This window comes from Mesoplodon densirostris, chromosome 4, assembly GCF_025265405.1.
Source record: "Mesoplodon densirostris isolate mMesDen1 chromosome 4, mMesDen1 primary haplotype, whole genome shotgun sequence".
Lineage (NCBI taxonomy): Eukaryota > Metazoa > Chordata > Mammalia > Artiodactyla > Ziphiidae > Mesoplodon > Mesoplodon densirostris.
Genome location: NC_082664.1, coordinates 127,336,821 through 127,352,496, shown reverse-complemented (window position 1 = coordinate 127,352,496; position 15,676 = coordinate 127,336,821). Strand labels below are relative to the sequence as shown.

At 51.7% G+C, this 15,676-nt stretch overlaps 2 protein-coding genes across 2 annotated transcripts in view; both read right to left on the bottom strand.

Moving 5' to 3' along the window:
• Window positions 1-15,676, bottom strand: part of MEGF11 (multiple EGF like domains 11) — a 385,575-nt gene that overhangs the window by 356,403 nt on the left and 13,496 nt on the right. The gene's annotated exons all lie outside the window — the stretch shown is intronic.
• LOC132487514 (cyclin-dependent kinase 16-like) lies at window positions 13,461-15,594 on the bottom strand. Its single transcript, XM_060095216.1, is given in 2 exon segments — window positions 13,461-14,565; window positions 14,567-15,594. Coding segments are annotated over 2 exon segments (1,488 nt in total). The 5' UTR covers window positions 15,451-15,594; the 3' UTR covers window positions 13,461-13,961.

The following is a 15,676-nucleotide window of genomic DNA, read 5'->3' as shown; positions in this document are numbered from 1 at the left end:
CCCCAGGAGGCTGGCAGGTACGGATTGCATCAGAGGCTCCCTTGGTCTCTGGGTTCGCCAGTGATCAGTTGGGTTCACCCAATGGGACAGCCAGCAGGAAACTGGAGAGGAGGAGGAGCGTGAGCAGGATCACTGTGATTTGGCTGCACGCCTTCCAGAAAGCCATGCTCTTGTCAGGCAGCCCTCTGTACACAGTACCCTCTCCAAGTCCCCGTGGGCCTGGGGGGTGCTAAAGGCTCTCACGGTTACCAGCCTCAGGGTGCTGCACTGTCCTTTATTGCTTTGTTGGTTTTCCTGAATTCCGCCCACACCTACGTAAACAGCCCCTTTATTAAGTTCTCATCAAATTACCCAGCTTGAGTGTGCTACCTGTTTCCTGCCAGGACCCCAGTACATCACTCAGGGAGATGTTCTTGGTCAAATCATGGCAAGATCGTCATGGCCAGAAATAAGCAAGTCAGGCAGAAACAGCTCTGGGGTTATCTGGCCTTGTGGCTTCACATGCAACGGAACTCTCTCTATGGTGGGGTCTCCACCCTGAATGCCCATCAGCACCCAGCCAGAAATGTCAGTGAGTCCAAGACTCCCAGGGGACCTCGGCGACCCAGACAGCAGGCACCCCAGCTGGACAGGAAGCCACCACTCAGCTTTCTCCACTGTTGGCCAGGCAGGAATGCGGGCCAGGAGTTGCAGATCTTCTAATTATTCAAAGGAAATTGGAAATACATATTTTTATGTGAAATCCTCTCTTGGCTCACACGTTTTAAAAGCAAAACTCGAGCCAAATGCATCTGCAGCCAACAGAGAGTTGTTTGTTCCCCCATGAGTTACACTCTGATACTGAGATTCCATCTTCTATGTAGACGATTCAGAGCGATGATAGCTTTGGTGGCCCTGCCAAGGCTGCACACTCTGAATCTCTGAGTCTCTGCCTCAGGGAAGGAAGAGGGCCAGCAAGGGTCCTCGAGGCAGAGGGTCCTTGGCAAAGCCCAGACCGCAGGGAGAGATGGGCAAGGTCGGCAGTGAGGTCAATGGCCCCAGGTCAGGAACAGAGAGCCGGGCAAGATGGGGAACTGGATTGAGGTGATTAGAAGCGGGAGACCCACTGGACAATGAGCTAGCCTCAAGAAAGGTCTGGGTTACTTGGGGTTGGTTTGTTCATTCATCCATTTGTTTACTACCAAGCTCTGTTTTGAGGATTCATCAAGTTCTATCTGAAAGTTGCAGGGGTGCATAGTCCCCATCCTGGTGGAAGGTGACAATAGCATCTTTATCTCCTGGGAGAGAGGCAAATTAGCATCACTTACAAAGGCCTATAGTCTGTCCTCCTTCAGAACCATCAAATCACTGGGTGCTTAGATGACTGTGTCCCGGAAAGGACATCTTATCCCTCCAGCTGCCTCCAGGCCCAGCCAAACTCCCAAACTCGCTGGGACAGGAAAACCTCTCTAGTGAGGAAAAGGCTCTAGCTAGACATCCCTTGGCCTTCTGTCCTTTCCTTCCCTGAATTGCTCCAGAATTGTCGATTCCCTCGTCTGCCACTGCCCAGGCACCACCAGGTATTGCCAGGCTGTTTTCTGGATCTTCCATCTGTCTCACCTGTCTACTAGATTGTAAGCCCCCCAGGCAGCAGGGTTGGATTTTAAGCTTTACCCCCCATCTAGGCTCACCCTAGCTCCTTACAAATGGAGTTCCATAAATATCCACATGATTAGACATTTTTGGTGATATGACTGGGTAGAAATAAGAAATTACAAGCATAATAATAATGATGACAGATGCCTTATGTTTATGTAGCACTTTGAACTTTAGAAATAAGAAATAATAAACCTAATAATAGTAATGATAGATGTCTTACCTTTGTATAGCACTTTGAAGATGGCAAAGCACTTTCACAGACTTAAATTTTATATCATCTTCAAAATCATCTTTATAAAAAGTTAGTGGGGGGCATAGATGAAACAAGATAGGCGAAATGCAAATTACTGCTGAAGCAGGGTGATGTGGACATGGAGATGCACTATACTGTTCTCTCTCCTTGGGGATCTATTTGAAATTTTCTACTGTAAAGAGTTAAAAAAAAAAAAAAAAAAACACTGTACTATGTAAGTCAAGTAAGAGGCTTGATCATCACCACTCTTATTTTAAAGCTGAAGAAACTGAAGCTCAGAGAGGGGGGTTGGCTTGCCGAATCACTCAGCTTGTATGGACCCGCATATCTGAGAACAGAGAGGTGGCGTCCCCGCTCCTTGTCACATTCTCTCTTTTCTACATCACTGTTGCCCAGAGTGGGTCCGACCAACATCATTTCCTTGGAATGTTAAAAGGGTTCTACAGGGACTTCCCTGCTGGTCCAGTGGTTAAGACTTCATGCTCTCAATGCAAGGGGCACAATGGGTCCGACCAACATCATTTCCTTGGAATGTTAAAAGGGTTCTACAGGGACTTCCCTGCTGGTCCAGTGGTTAAGACTCCATGCTCTCAATGCAAGGGGCACAAGTTCAATCCCTGGTCGGGGAACTAAGATCCTGCATGCCGCATGGCACAGCCAAAGAATAAATAAATAAAGGGGGTTCTACAGAAACTAAGATCCCATGATTAAATACGTTTAACAAAGGGCCAAACAAGGCAATCAAGTCCTTTTCCTGCAGGACTTGTCAGAGCCTTTACAGAACACTCTGTAGAGCTAGTGTTCCCTAGAACACAGTTGGGGAACACCAAGCTACATCAGACCCACAGGCACACAAGAGCCCTATTATGTACCCAGATGCCTGCCAGTCCCCAGAGCAGGGCTTTTCAGACATCAGAAGCCAGGCCAAGTGAAAGCCGTATGAAGAGGTATACTACAGATGAGCCCTGCTAGGTGTGTGCAAAGTCCTGGGTGACAGAAGGTGGACAAACATAATCCGCCGTGGGAGTGGGGGACTATTACGGTGCGTGGTAAGGCCTCTAGATAATGGCTGGGTCAGAACAGGAGTTGTCAGCAATGCCAAGAAGGTACATGAGGCCCAAACTGGGCCTGGCCCTCCAGGCTCCCAAATAATGTCAGGGCCCTGCAAGGCTTCCCTTTGGAGGAGGGATGGGGGTTGTTTTTGCTGCATGGGCTGCCCCTGAGCACTCTACAGGAACAGATGCTCCAACCCTCTCCTGTGCCAGGAATTGAGCTGCTGATTCAAGCTGCCACCCATCCCTTCCTTGCTAATCCTCCAGCCCTGGACACTTTTGTGCTCACACCAGCTTCTCTGGCAGTTTCACGGACCCTGTGGGCAGCTGTACTGATACTTAATCACTAATGAAGCAGGGTTTTTCCATCTTCCTCTCCACCCTTCTCCTCCTCAGTAGCAAGGCCTTGGGCCATGGAAGAGCAAGTAAGAGTAAGTATGATCTGCTTTGTGAAAGCTGGAACGCAATTGTTTATCATCCTCAAAAAATAACAATTAGTCGTCATTGAGCACTTATCGTGTGCCAGGCCCCGTGCTGGGTGTTTACCCACATACAATTCCCATAATAACCCTAGGAGTAGGTTCTGTTTTACATCCCATTTTACAGCTGGGCAAACTGAGGCACACAGAGGTGAGGGGATCTGGCCCACATGACCCAGCTGGTGAGTGACAGAGCTGAGCTTTGAATCCAGGCAGGGGGCATCTGGAGGCCCTGCTCAGAACCACTCTGCTAAGCTGTCTCAGCTGACAGTCTCTAGTCAGGAGCCTGCAGAGCTGAACTCACCCCAGTGGCAGGTCTTAAGAGTCAAGGATGGCCCAGGGGCAGCCAGCCTGAATGCACCAAGACCGGTAGGCTGTAGAGACCATCTCCAGCAACCCCAGCCATTTCCCAGCCCATTGGCTTATTCATTTACCTTTGTCCCCTTCCCCACCCCAGTCTTGGTCACCCGTGATCAGGAGCCCTTTACATGCAGCTGGACCAGCCCTGGTCAAGGCAGACGGTGGGAGCTAGAATTAGCCGTGCGGTCAGAGACACAGCATCTAAAGTCCCCAGGGAGCTCTGGGCAGCCTCACACCATCTGAGCTCTGGCCTTCCCTTTGCCCCTGGCCTTTGGGCCCCTCTGAAATCCTGGGCTTTGGCCTTGTTTCCTGCCTGGCACCCCAATCCCTTGGGGACCTGGACGCTAACTAATACAGCCTGCTTCACCTTATCACCCCCAAGGGAAGGAACCCTGATCCTTAGACCTCCCGCCTCTGAAATGAGCACTCAGGAGGGAGAGGAAGACCATGGAGTTTCACTGAGGCCTGCAGTGTGTAGGGCTTATGCCCGCTAGTTGCCGTACTTCCCGCCTCATTTACTTAACCCACCTGACTACGTTATGAGGTAATAGTATCACCATTTTACAGATGAGGAAACTGAGGCTCCGAAAGGTTAACTAACTTCACCAAAGACACAGGTGAGTGGAGGAACCTAGTCCATGCTGCCATCAAGGGTGCCATGAGGTTACGACCATAATAAAGCAGCAGTAGTGTTCACAAAGGCAGGTGTGACTCTGGAGGAGATAACACCACCTTCATCTGACACAGCGCTGACACCCAAACAGGGGAATCAGTGGCCTAGACTTCACTCAACTGCTACTATTACTAACACCTAACTTAACACACACTGCATGCCAGGCACCCTGCTATGCACTCAGCGTGCATTATCACATTTAATCCTCACAACACTATAAAACAAGTACTATTATTATTATTATCACTTTACTAAGGCTTAGCAAGCTAAAACAAATTACCCAAAGTCACCGCAGTAAGTGCCTACCCAGCAGCCATGCCAACTTCCTCATTCCCAGAGTGCCTGACTTTTGTCCAGGTGCCCCCTCCTCTCCACCATGACTCAGGGAAGCATAACCCAAGTGGAACTTCATTACTCTAAGCCAATCACAGTAATTCCTTTCCTTTTGCTGGTGATTGATTTAGGAAAGAGCACTTAACCCAATTCTGGCCTGCTGGAGGGCTTCTGGGGAAAGTTTCCTCGCTTATAAAAGGAAACGCCCAACAAGGATGGGCAACCCCTTCTTCCACTGAACATTGTCATTTATGAATGTGATGACTGGAACTACAGCAGCCATCTCACCACCATGAGGCACCAGCACGAGGATGAGCCAACATGCTGAGGAGAGCAGCCAGAGAGGTGGGAAGGACCTGGGTTCTTGCTGTGTAAGCCCCAATGTCCTGCTTTTCTGTTACCTGCAACTTCACAGAGAGAATGTGAACTTGCATCTCTCCCCCTCTAGACTCTAGATTGTTTGAGTCCAAGCCCAGAGCCTGTATCTATATGCCCCTCTAAAGATTAGATACCAGGCTGTCAAGCTACACAGAGCCAGGGATGGTTCCGTCTCCTCGACTGTGGGCCTGTCAACCCTAAGTAGAAAACACAGGCCAGAGCCCAGCCTGGCCACCAAGCCCTGAAGGACAAGGATCCCAGCAGGTGCCCTCAGCAGACACTCCACAGTGGAGAGAGACCCTGGAGCCAGCCCCTGCCCCTTGGGAACCAAGTCTCGTTTCATTCTCCCTTTCCACTGCCTTCCTCTGCCATTGCCCCATAAATCTCCAGTTTATTAATTCTTTACATGAGGCAGTCGGGGTGGGATCCTGATTTACTCCGTGTTCATAAAATGCTGAGAAATTAAAGGTGGAAATTACCCAGAAGGGCACAGAGCCTCCACCGGGGAGCCCCAGAGCAGTTCCTGGCCCAGAACCAGGCCCTCTCTGCCCTTCCCACCTTCGGGACTCAGGATCCGGCGATGTCATTGCCTTGTCCTCCCCCACAGACACCTCTGAGCTCCTACTCTGCACAAAGCAGGAAAGGGGGTGCCACTGTCTCCCTGAAAACCCATTTCAGAGTCTCCAAGTTTTTGAAGATTTCCTCTTCTTATATCCCTTCTGCTGAACATGATGGGGAGGGGAGATCAAGTTGGGGACCAAAAGTAGGGAGCTGATTAAAACAATTCAAATGCTGAAATATGTCACAAATCCAGAGACATGACCAGGAGGGAAAACAGAAACTTTGTATTAAATGACTTCACCAACCCAGGTGTCTCAGTTGCCCAAATCATCCTCCTCATTTCTCTAACCTCTGAGGGCAACTAAATAGCACTTCACCCCACCACTCCCCATGACCCTCCAGGTACTCAGAACACTGACAGTCTCTAAAATCCAGCAAAGCCTGGATCCTCCTAACAAAACCCTGCATGGGTCTCAAAGCTGCCAAGGCTCCCACATCTCACAGTCCACCCGAAAATTGGCTGCCAGATCCCACCTCTGCCCCAAAAGTCAGTGAGAGTTACAAGCAGGCATCAGGGTCTCATATCAAGGATGAGGACTATCCTAGTTCAGTATAACAACGTATCTTTAGCCCACCTATGTGCCAGGGATGGCACTAGGTACTGAGTCCCTTTTTGACCAGGTCCCTGCTCCTGAGGCTGTCATGGCGGTTTTGAAGTTGTAAGACTGTAATAAGCAGAGTGCCAGGGGAGCAGGAATACAGGCCACTTAGCCCAATGGAGGGAGGGGAGTTCAGGGAAGACTTCCTGGAGGAGGAGGTGTCTGGGCTGAATTTTGAAAGATGAGTAAGAGGCAGCCAGACTAAGGAAATAGGGAAAGGTACTGCAGTCAGAAAACAGCCTGAGCAAAGGCTTGGAGGTGATGTAGCACTCTGTGTTCTCAGGGAGGGGGACTGGAAGCAGGTCACCATTACCAAAGCGTAAAGCGCGGATGGATAATGGAGAGAGGATAGAGAAAGGCAGCTGGGCCTTGACTGCTGTGCTAATGAGTTTTGACTTTATCCCAAGGGCAATGGGGAACCATTAAAAGGTTTCCGACAAGACAGGGACATGATCCGGTTTGCGAACAATCCCCTCTGCCTGCCACGGGGAGTGTGGACTGTGGGGGACAAGAAGCAAGAAGGGAGGCCACCACCAGCAAAAGATGGAGAAGGGTCAAGGCAAAGCAGAGGGCTCCTGAACGAGGAGCAGCTCTTTGTTCTGGAGGCATAAGCCACGACTGCTATGGTCTGGACAGGACAAGGAAGAGTGACAGGGTAGCCTGGGGGCTCCGGTGGTGAGCGGAGTGAGGGCCTGGGAAGGGCTGCCCTGGAGAGAAGGAAAGCAATTTGAATCCCAGTTCTTTAGCCTGTGAGGGGTCCCCTGTGAGCCTCTGCGCCCACCTGGTCCCAGTGGCTGTTTGCAGGCAGCCTCCCCATCACCCCCAAGCACCCCGGCCCCTCCTGCCTCTGCTCAGCCTCCAGCTCCCCTTCCCTCCCTAGGCTGGGGAGGAGGCTCTGCCCATTCAGCTCCATCTCCTCCCTGAGAGAGTGGAAGGACAGAGGGGTGGAGCCAAGATGGGCAGCCCACCCCAACGCCCCTGGGAAAGACTGGACCCTTGTTCCCAACTATCTCACACTCAAAATTCACCTCAGTCCTTATTCTCAGGCCCCTCCCTGTGCTAGGCATAGGCCACACCCCACCCACCACCTGGCACCTCCTTCCTTTGTGCAGTGACACCACCACCCCAGGGCCCCCAGCTGTCAGGGTCCTGCGCCTGTGTGCTGACCCTGGTTATGCCTCATCACACTGAGTATTGAGTCTGTTCATTTCCACCAGATGCGGCGCCTCAAGGACAGGAACCATGTTTCCTTCATTCCTAAGGCTGATGCCACTCAAAGCCTGGTGAAGGAAACTTCCCGGGTGGACCCTGTGATGGGAGCTTCTCATGGAGCCAAGTCTGCCCAGGGAAGGTGTGTTTCCTGACGACAGGGTGTTCAACACCTGTCTCTTTCCAAAATACTCTCTCCGCCAACAAAGACCACCTTGCTGGCAAAACGATACGCTCAAAAATGATGTTCTCACCATTCACTTCCAAAAAAGGAAAACAGTAAGCATGTTTCCAGTGCCTAACACATGCCGTTATCTCTAATTCTAGAATAATCCTTCAAAGGAGCAACTGTGGCTGCCATTTTACAGGCTAAGAAACTAAGACTCAGAGAAGTTAAGCCGCTTGCCCAGGTCACACAGCTCACAGTCCAAGCCTGGACCTCCAAGCTCTCCCGTGCAGTCCACCGACCTGCAGAGAGGCCCAAGTGTGACCCTGGGTCGCATTACCTCTCTGGCCTCGGCTTCCTCATCTGGAGAGTGGGATAACAGGAGGACCTCCCTCACAGGTCGGTTCACGAGAACTGAATGAGACAATCCATGAGGAAGCTGGCACGTGGTACCCTCCCACACGTAGCCATCCTCCTGCTTAGCTCAATGCTGTCTGGAGGGTTAGCTTCCTGCCTTCATCCACTCTACGGCCCCTTCCTGGGGAAGGAGGGGGAGGCACACTCCTGCATGATAAGTGAACCAATAAACCAATCTTTTTGCCTGGGTGGGTATAAATTATAGCAGGAAGCTTTTTGGGTTGGTGTCCTCTGTGGCATTAGAAGTATCATTAATTATGTATTAGGTGTTTGAAAGGAAAAGACATCAGTAGCCTATAGGATGCATTTGCCTAGTAATAGAGGATTGATTAGATGCAGTATTTATACTGAGGGCTACTGGGATTCAGGTCCCCGGTTTCACAGTGGTGGTAAATTACAGCCACAAAAAGCTCTGCGATAGTAAATAATGGCGTCCCAATCGCTGACGGAATTCCCGGTGCCTGTTGATGAGAAGTGGGCAGCCACCCAGTCACTTCTGGGGGAAAGCAGGACAGGGCCCCACGACCCCGCTGCTGGGGGTCTGGTTCTCATGGTGGGTGACTCCGACTCCCAACCCAGCTCTGAGCTGGGCCATAAACACCTGCTCAACTCAGTCTGCAGATGCTCCAGAGAAAGGCTGGAAGCTGCTTCCTAAACCTGGATTTTGCTAAAGGCTCTTCTGCGACTCCCTCTGGGAGTTAGATGCTTGAGGAAAAAGAAAATGCATGTGTCACTTCTCCAACTGCAAGGGTGTGTGTCCCCTTTTAATGAGGAGGGATGGAGGAGAGCTGCTCCCACTCCTGGAGAGATGCAGGCCACTGAAACCCCTGTAATCTGGAGCCCAGGAGTGCTGCCCAGAGGTGGCAGGGACAGGATCCTACCTGAGCAGCAGTGACAATAATAACAGGCAACATTAATGAGTGTTCGCTGTGTGCCAGGCCAGGTCTCAGCCCACTGCATGGATTAACTCAACCCTCAAAGCAGCTCTGTGCAGCAGGTGCTGTCATAACCCCTCTGTACAGGTGAGGAAACTGAAGCACAGAAAGATCTCCCCTAGTGATCAGCATTGTCCCCTCCCTGACTTCCTTTGTGCTTTTACTTAAACATCACTTTTTTTTTTTTTAATTTCTTGGCTGCGTTGGGACTTCGTTGCTGCGCGTGGGCTTTGTCTAGTTGTGGCGAGCGGGGGCTACTCTTCATTGTGGTGTGCGGGCTTCTCATTGCGGTGGCTTCTCTTGTTGCAGAGCACGGGCTCTAGGGGCATGGCCTTCAGTAGTTTGTGGCACGTGGGCTCAGTAGCTGTGGCACATGGGCTTAGTTGCTCCACCGCATGTGGGATCTTCCTGGACCAAGGCTCAAACCCGTGTCCCCTGCCTTGGCAGGCGGATTCTTAACTACTGCGCCATGAGGGAAGTCCCAAACATCACCTTTTTATTGAGACCTTCCCTCACCACTGTTTAAAACTGTATTCCCATCCCCACTCCATCACTCCCTTGTCACCTTCAGATATGCTCTGTCACCTACTTATTTTGTTCATAGGCTGGCTGCCTCCACTAGAATGTAAGTTCCACAAGGGCAGGGATTTCAATCTGTTCATCTTGTGTCATTCACTTCTGTATCCCTAACAGCTAGAACAGGGTCCAGCACATAACAAATGCTCCATCAAAGTGTGTTGAATAAGTAAAGGCTGAGTCACCTGCCCAAGGTCACCCAGCTTTTAAATGGCAGAGCTTAGGTTCAAACCCAGGAACCCTGGTCCCTGACCCAGGAAGGACCTTCTCCCACTGCTGAATGAAACTCCCTAGGCAACGGTGATCTCTGAGTCTTTTCTGTTCCCCTGAACTGAGTTGGGAATACCAGGGCTTCTGATAGCAGCCCCCGCCTGACTTTTTGTGGGCAAAGACAAGCAGACTTGAAAACAGACCCTCTCCAAATAACCCTTGTGTCATGGACTGAATGTTTGTGCCCCCACCCCCAAGATTCTCATGTTGCAGCCGTAACGCCAGGGTGGTTGTATTTGGTGTAAGGAAGTCATTAAGGTCAGGTGAGGTCATAAGGGTGGGACCCTGATCCAATACGATTAGCATTCTTACAAGAAGAGTCACCAGAAAGCACTCTCTCTCCCTCTCTCTCTCTCTCCCCCTGCCACCCTCTGTGAGTGAGCACATACCCAGGAAAAGCCATGTGGGCACACAGCAAGAAGGCAGCTGTCTGCAAGCCAGCAGGAGAGCTCTCAGCAGAACCCAAATTGGCGGGAATCTTGACCCTGGACTTCCAGGCTCCAGAGCTGCAAGAATATGAATTTCTGTTGTTTAAGCCACCCCGTCTATGGTACTGTGTTATAGCAGTCTGAGCAGACTAACATACTCTGTCATTGCTGAGTGCTGAATGGGTCTCTCGTCTGCTCAAGAATGCCGATGGCTCTCCACTGCCTGCAGGGTAAGGTCCAGACTGCAGCACCTGGTCCCAACTGGGTATTAATCAATTGACTAATGGTGGCTGAATCAGACCCTACTTAGGTGCCTTCCTGGACTTGCTCTGCCGCAGCTTCCTCCCATACCATCCATCAGTTACTTTCTCAATGGAGAGCCAGGCTGCTACCATTGCATCTCACCTAACACCACCACTGTCTCAGCCTCCCCTGGGATGAGACTCTGGCACAGCCTCCCCTGCATCCAACACAGGAGCCATGGCAGCTCCAGTGCCCAGGTTCAATCCACTGGACATAAGGAGGTGCTGGCGGTTCTCACTTCTGGACTCAGCTGAGGCGCCATACCACAGGGCATGGGATTTGGCTTCCCCAGTGGCTGCCCAGAAGGGCCAGGTGACATGACCCAGGAATGCAAGGGAGTTTCCTCATGGGGAAAACTGGAACCAATGAGAGACCAAGATGCTGGCTGATAGACTCTCTGCCTTCTTCTACCCTGGGCAAACTGTTCTGAGTCACACTGGTTCCACTCGGCTTAACCACAGACATCCCTCATGAGTAAGTAACTGACTGGCTTTCTTTCCTCACTTCCTTACAAAGCTGTGGCTGGTCGGCATTTGCTATTCCTCCTTTGTTGCCTACCTTCCCTTCTCTTCTCACTCTCCTTGCCCTGGGACTGCACCCCTACCCCCAGGATAGCATTAGCACTAAGTTTTGCCTCCAGCTCTGTTTTCTGGGAACCTAAAATATACTCAGTCATGGATGGCCCTTGGTGCCAGTAGGGCTTTACTCAGAGTAAAGACCAAAAGAGAAGATGAATTATTGACTTTGAGAAGGAAATAAGATACTGCTGACCCTTCGATGGGGGAAAGTGATCCAAAAATCCATGGAGACACAGACAAAGAATCTCCTGCTTCCCATGCTGCCCCTGGAAATGCTTCCACCCATGGGAAGGCAAAAGCAGCCCAGGTTCCCTGGGGACTTGACTTCCTGAAAGACACTGAAGGGATTCAAGCCTGTTGCTAGTCTGAGGAGCATCTGATAAACAATTTATACGAGAGTGTAAAAGACATACTACGGAACCTCTGTTTTCAGAGGGAGCCCATGAGAACTGCTGATGCTAACATTTACTGAGTCTTTATTGTGTTCCAGGAACTAAGCTAAGCCCTTTACCTGCACTGTTCATTTAATCGTCACAAAAACCCTATGTACTGTTATTAGTATTAAGTACAATTATTATTGCCCCTTTCACAGATGAGAAAATGGGTGCAAGTTAGGTAACATGCCAGAAACCACACAGAAAGGACTCAACCCATATCTAAAGAGGGAATGCTGAGCACAGTGATGGCCCATAAGGAAGATACTTTGGGGGTACAGCCCTCCTAAGGAAGCCTTTTGGGTTGGTATTTTCTGTGGCATTAGAAATATCATTACTTCTGTACTAGGTAGGGATGTATGTACAACATGATAAATATAATTAACACTGCTGTAGTTACACATGAAAGTTGTTAGGAGAATAAATCCTAGGAGTTCTCATCACAAGAAAAAAAATTTTTTTCTATTTCTTTAATTTTGTGTCTACATGAGATGATGGATGTTCACTAAACTTATTGTGATAATCACTTCGTGATGTATGTAAGTCATATCATTATACCGTACACCTTTAATTTATACAGTGCTGTATGTCAATTATATCTCAATAAAACTGGAAGAAAATTAATGAATATACATATATACATATATATACGTAATGTATTAGGTATTTGAAAAGAAAAAACATCCTTTGCTCCTTTGTTTCCCGTAAGGCCAGCCCTGGCCTCAAGTTCCCTCCCCAGCCAGAGATGGGTAGAGAGGTGCTGAAACATCCAAAGTGAACCCCCTCACAGGGGGAAGTCGGTGGTGGCTTGAGAAGCAGGCAACAGGGCATATGCTGGAGTGTATTTGTCTCTGGCTCCCATATGACATAGGTGGCTCTGGCCAAAAGCAACTGCCAGTGGAATAAGAAAGTCTCCTCCCCCCAGCTGCTCCTCCCAGGGTCCCAGGGCCTCTACCCACCAACCAATCCCTCTGCTCAACGGAGGGAAAAGCAGAGGTTTCTTGGGCTTTCATTCTTTTTTTTTTTTTTTCACTTTAGACTTTTTAATATTTCATACAGCGATTATGGTGCATTCAGGAACCCACCCCTCCCAAACCCCCCTGGGAAGGCCCCTGCCCTCCCACCCCATTTGAGGGCCCCAGGGTTTAGAGTGAAGGGGAGGTAACCACCCATCTGGAGACTGACCCCAGAGACTGTCCCTGCCCTGCCTCATCTTCCCCAGGGGTTAGGGGGTAACGCCTGGGCACACCCACCATGTGCCCCTCTGTCCCTGCCTGTGCACATAGACACACTATGGCTCCTCGCTGAGTTGGTCAGTTCCTGGCAGGGCCCCTACTCAACAGCACCGAGTGGGACGGGGGCAAGAGGGCTGGGCTAGGGAGACCCTGAGAAGGAGGCCCCTGCTATGGGACTGCAGGAGGGAAAGAGTGGGGACCCCGCACCTCATCCATCTCCCAGAGAGTCTCCAGTAGTCCCCAAGTCCCCCTGCAGCTGGGGATGGCAGGTGGGGGTCGGAAGGCGAGTGGTCGAGGCATGCTTTCCCTTAGCTGACGCCAGGGTCTGGTGATGGTCAGGGTTTTGAATAGGGGTTGTGTCCCTGCCATGGAAAGGCTGGGAGCGGGGCTTCATTGCACAAAATACTGTGGGAGGGCCACACAGTGGGTAGGGCCCAGCCAGCCTGTATACAGAGATACTGCATTTAAAAAATGAAAACCTCATTTAAAATAATTAAAAAACAACAATGAATGAAACAAACAAAAAGGCCCACACAACATGAGGCAGGTGGGGCAGGCAGGAAAGCAGACAGGGGAGCCTCAGATCCAAGGCATCACTGTGCCTTGTCTGAGTTGAGATCCCCAGCCTGGGCTAGCTCCAGACCCCTGGCTTGCCATGGGGCAGTGGTCCTGCGGGGGCAGGGCATGATGGGGAGGGGTATAGGCCTGGCCTCAGTGTGGGAGGCTGGCACGGCCATGCTGTCCGCCAGCAACTACCGAGACAGAAAGAGAGAGAGACACACAGACAGACAGATCAGGCGAAGGAATGATGAGAACTTTGTTAGCACCCAGCAGACAGGCTAATGGGTGGGCCGACAGGCCAATGGTCGGGTGTTCGGACAGGCAGCAGGGGACATGTGGGCAGGCGAGCATGAGTCAGGCAGGTAGGCAGGCAGCAAGCAGGGAGGATGATGCAGTTGGGGGCTGCCCTGTGAGGGGTATGGCATCCCTCCAGCTGCTGCCTGCTGGGACCTCGGTCTGTGGCTTAGAACTCGGTGTCCACCACTCGGAAAGCTGGCCTGCCTGAGTCAGGCATTGACGAAGACTGAATGCTGGCCTCTTTTTGTAGCTGGATCTCCTTTAGTGCAAATATGGAAGTAGTGTCAGGAAGTTTGTGGATCCGTTCCCCCAGACTGAGGAAGAATGGATGTTTCATGGCATCTTCTGCGGAGATCCGATTGTGACCTTCAAACTGCAGCAGCTTGGTGAGGAGGTCAGCCCCATCACTGTCAAGTCGGGGTGCATGGCTCAAAAGGGCCTCGGCTCGGTACTTGGGGTAGTTGTATGTCTTGAACTCTTCATTGAACAGGATGCCCAGCCATGTCTCCTCAGTTGGGGTTCCCAAGATGCAGAAGATGAAGTGCAGCTGTTCCTCCACCGTGAAGCCCAGGAAGAGGAGCTGGCCTGTGGCCATCTCATAGAAGATGCAGCCCACACACCACATGTCAATCTGAGTGGAGTAGTCTGTGGACCCGAGCAGGAGGTCGGGGGGCCGGTACCACAGTGTTACCACCTTATTGGAGTAGGTCTTCATTGGAATTGACTTGGCCCGGGCCAGGCCAAAGTCGGCCAGCTTGAGCTCTCCTCTCACTGATGAGCAGGTTCTGGGGCTTGAGGTCTCGGTGTAGCACCTTCTGCCGGTGGCAGTAGGCCAGGCCACGGAGCAGCTGGAACAGGAACAGTTTCACATTGTGCATGTTGATGACGTTCCCACAGTCATCCAGGTACTGCTTCAGGTCCTTGTCCAGGTACTCAAAGACAAGAGTGAGGGACTTCTCCGTGTGAATAATGTCATGTAGCGTGACGCTGTTGGCGTGTTTGAGGCCCTTGAGCAGGGACACTTCCCAGATGGCGGTGCAGGGTGCCCCCTCTTCGTGTTTCAGTCTGATCTCCTTGAGTGCCACGAGGTTGTCTGTGAGCTTGCTTTTGCCTTTGTAGACGGTGGCATAGGTACCCTCTCCCAGCTTATCCAGCTTGATGTAGGTCTCCAGTTTCCCAAAGCCAATCTCAGACAGGCTGACACGGCGGAGGCGGCAGCGGAGGGGCTTGTCGAAGATGGGGCTATTGAGGGTCAGCTTCTCAAGGTAGCCCTCGGGCAGCCGGATGTCGGCTGGTAGTGATAGGCGCTTGTTGATGTCCTCAGTGGAGATCTTGCGTGGAGGATGGTTGCACACGCGCACCCTCACTGGTGACTGCACCTCATCCGAGGACGTGACTGAAGCCTGGTTACTTTCCCCGTCAGACCCCATCTTCAAGTCCTCGTGTACAATCTCTGGTGCAGAGCTGAGTGGGCCCCGTCCAGAGCGAGGTTCACCAGGGGCAGCACATGTGGAGCCCTCTCCAAGGTCACTGCCGCCGCCACTGCCACTCTCATCCAGGCCTATCTGTTCAGGGGCACCATTGGTCTTATCTACACCTCGGTCCCCTCGGAGGGCCATTGACGGCTGCCGTTTAATTTTCTTCATCCGATCCATGGCCAACAGCGGGGGCGCGCGAGCAATGTCAACGCCGCGGGACCGGCGCGGTGGCTCCTGGGGCGGCGGTCCGGGCTGAGGCCGCGCGACCTCCTTCTCCTCCTGTTCGCCGCAGGCGCCCGTCCCAGTAGTCTTCGGCCATGGCTGCTGGGCCCGGGCCGCCCCCGGCTGAGGAGGAGGAGGAGGAGGAGGAGGAGGAGGAGCCGCCGGCGGGCGGCGGGCGGCG